Source organism: Habropoda laboriosa, unplaced genomic scaffold (genome assembly GCF_001263275.1).
Source record: "Habropoda laboriosa isolate 0110345459 unplaced genomic scaffold, ASM126327v1 scaffold106, whole genome shotgun sequence".
Classification (NCBI taxonomy): Eukaryota; Metazoa; Arthropoda; class Insecta; order Hymenoptera; family Apidae; genus Habropoda; species Habropoda laboriosa.
The window spans coordinates 468,461-470,567 of NW_017100224.1; the positions used below are offsets into that span (position 1 = coordinate 468,461).

The window sequence follows — 2,107 nt, forward strand, 5'->3', positions numbered from 1 at the left end:
AATCTTGTTAGTTAAAAAATGTCAGTTATAAAAATTAGATGTTTCTAAAATTAGTAATGGAAGATAATGACAATAATATCAATATTATAAAAATTGTTTATAGTCATCAACTTACTGGTTCTTGCAAGGTGAATTGGCGTAAATGCCTGTCTGTGTTAATATCAGGTCTATGCCTAATTGGAGTACCTCGGATTCCACTTCTTGGAGTACGAATTGATCCCAATGAGCTTGGTGTACCATAATTAATTGGAGAAGATAATTGCAAACCACTTTCTGAACCATTAATTGGTCCAGAATGATCTGTAAAATGGTCACCAGAATCAGCACCACTTTCATGTTCAGAAGAAGCAACAATTGTGGCAGCTCGGCTCCTGGTATTTTGTTGTGTGCCACTGGTACCCCACCTTAATGGAGTCTCTACATTATTATCAACTCCATTACGAACCATAGTACCTGATATATAAAAATTATAAAATAAATATATAATACATTGTATAAATATAATAGTATTTTAGACAAAAAATGAATATAAGGTAACCTATGAAAAAGTTACTTACGAGGAGTACCAAGAACGGAAGGAGATCTTATACCCTGAGTTTGTCTTCTAGGAGTTCTTCTAGGACTATCTGCAGTTGGTGATCTCATAGGACTTGACATTGTTCTTTATATACTTCAAAGATTTTAGCAAGATAAATAACAAACGTTAAAATCTTCTTTTCCCGCGCTTGAAATCGTGTATTGCGCTAACACACTAAATTACACTGAACTGTTACCCGCCGTTCTAGGGACAATGCTTAAGCCTAACCCTAAACCTGTCACAGTTCATGTATTCTCAATTTGATTAAGGCTAACTTTTTTTGTTGTATTATACCACATAAAGTATTGATTATATTTTTGTCAGGACTCAAATAAAATAAAATGTTTGTTATTCTAAAGTTGTGTTTAATGTTGGTCATTAGGTCAAATATCGTGGCAATTGATTCGTGATCATTTTTTAATTCAAGGTCATCAGAAGGTCATAGAATTCGCCTTGACATCGCCTATAATACTATGAACTTAAACATACATGGTCTTATTTAAAAACATTATGGTGACCTTCATTTTTTATTGAAGAGGAATGTTTTTGGCTATTTTCAAATCTACAATTTCTTGCCGATTGAGTACTGACTAAGTTTTGTTCACAACATTTTTTTATCAGATGATCGAAAGTGCCAAAAATATTGTGGGGAAATATCACTTATCTCTTTTCAATTGTTGTTTCTTTTACTTTTCTAGTTATTGTTACTCTATGTTAATTCTTTGCTAGTTAACTGAAATCTCTAGCTTAAAGCCAGGACTACACGGGCATTTTACACGTCGCGTGTTCTTCGCGGAAATATGGATTTTACGGACATTTAACGCGCTACGTGCACGCTACATTTAGGAAGAATCAATTCGGTACAAAAATAGATCTTATACAGCTTGGATGCCTTTTATTTCCAACTTCATTCCACAATTTCGCCTTTATGTTTCTATTACTATATTCTTTGACTTTTATATTATATAGTGTAGGTCGCTTTTCATCTTCGATAATAAATTTTTCTGTATGGAATATTTCTCAGATTTCTATTACTTACTGCCATGTAGTCAAACAAATACTAAACAATGTATCACATTGCCAGTGTTTTGCTCTCAGCGTGCAACAGGCAGCAGTTCCACGCCTGTACATGTAGTCAGTTGCATTAAACACACGATTCCTATTTCAATTCTAAGGCATTCGATAGTTTCGTGACTGTGAACTACGTGATTTCCGTTTCTGAATGTATGGATTGCGTATATTCATAAACACTGTCAATAACCATATGTAGGCTAACTTTCAATCATAAATCATTCGAAAGCGAAATATGTAGTGTCGGACTATCTACCTTCGACAACTCTTAAAAATATGTTGACGCTAATATTTATTACATCAGTTCCAAAAGTTTCAATATAAATAATCATTATAAAGTTTTATAAATTTAGGATTAAGGACTTGTATATTTCGAGTTACCTCAAAATGGGTAAACTTCATATTGAAATAAAGTACATAATTTGGAATTCATTTTTTTTAAATTTTGTATGATTTTAG

The 2,107-nt window shown here is 32.7% G+C and overlaps 1 protein-coding gene across 1 annotated transcript in view; it reads right to left on the reverse strand.

Annotated features, from left to right (window-relative positions):
* LOC108571088 (DNA replication licensing factor MCM4) overlaps positions 1–719 on the reverse strand; it is a 5,200-nt gene extending 4,481 nt beyond the window's left edge. Inside the window, exons 1-2 of the mRNA XM_017933060.1 lie at positions 558–719; positions 116–453 (exon numbers count right to left, since the gene is read on the reverse strand). Of these exons, the coding sequence (XP_017788549.1) occupies positions 116–453; positions 558–657 (438 nt within the window). The 5' untranslated portion in view covers positions 658–719. The remainder of the gene's footprint in view (positions 1–115; positions 454–557) is intronic.
* Between the last annotated feature and the right edge of the window lie 1,388 nt (positions 720–2,107).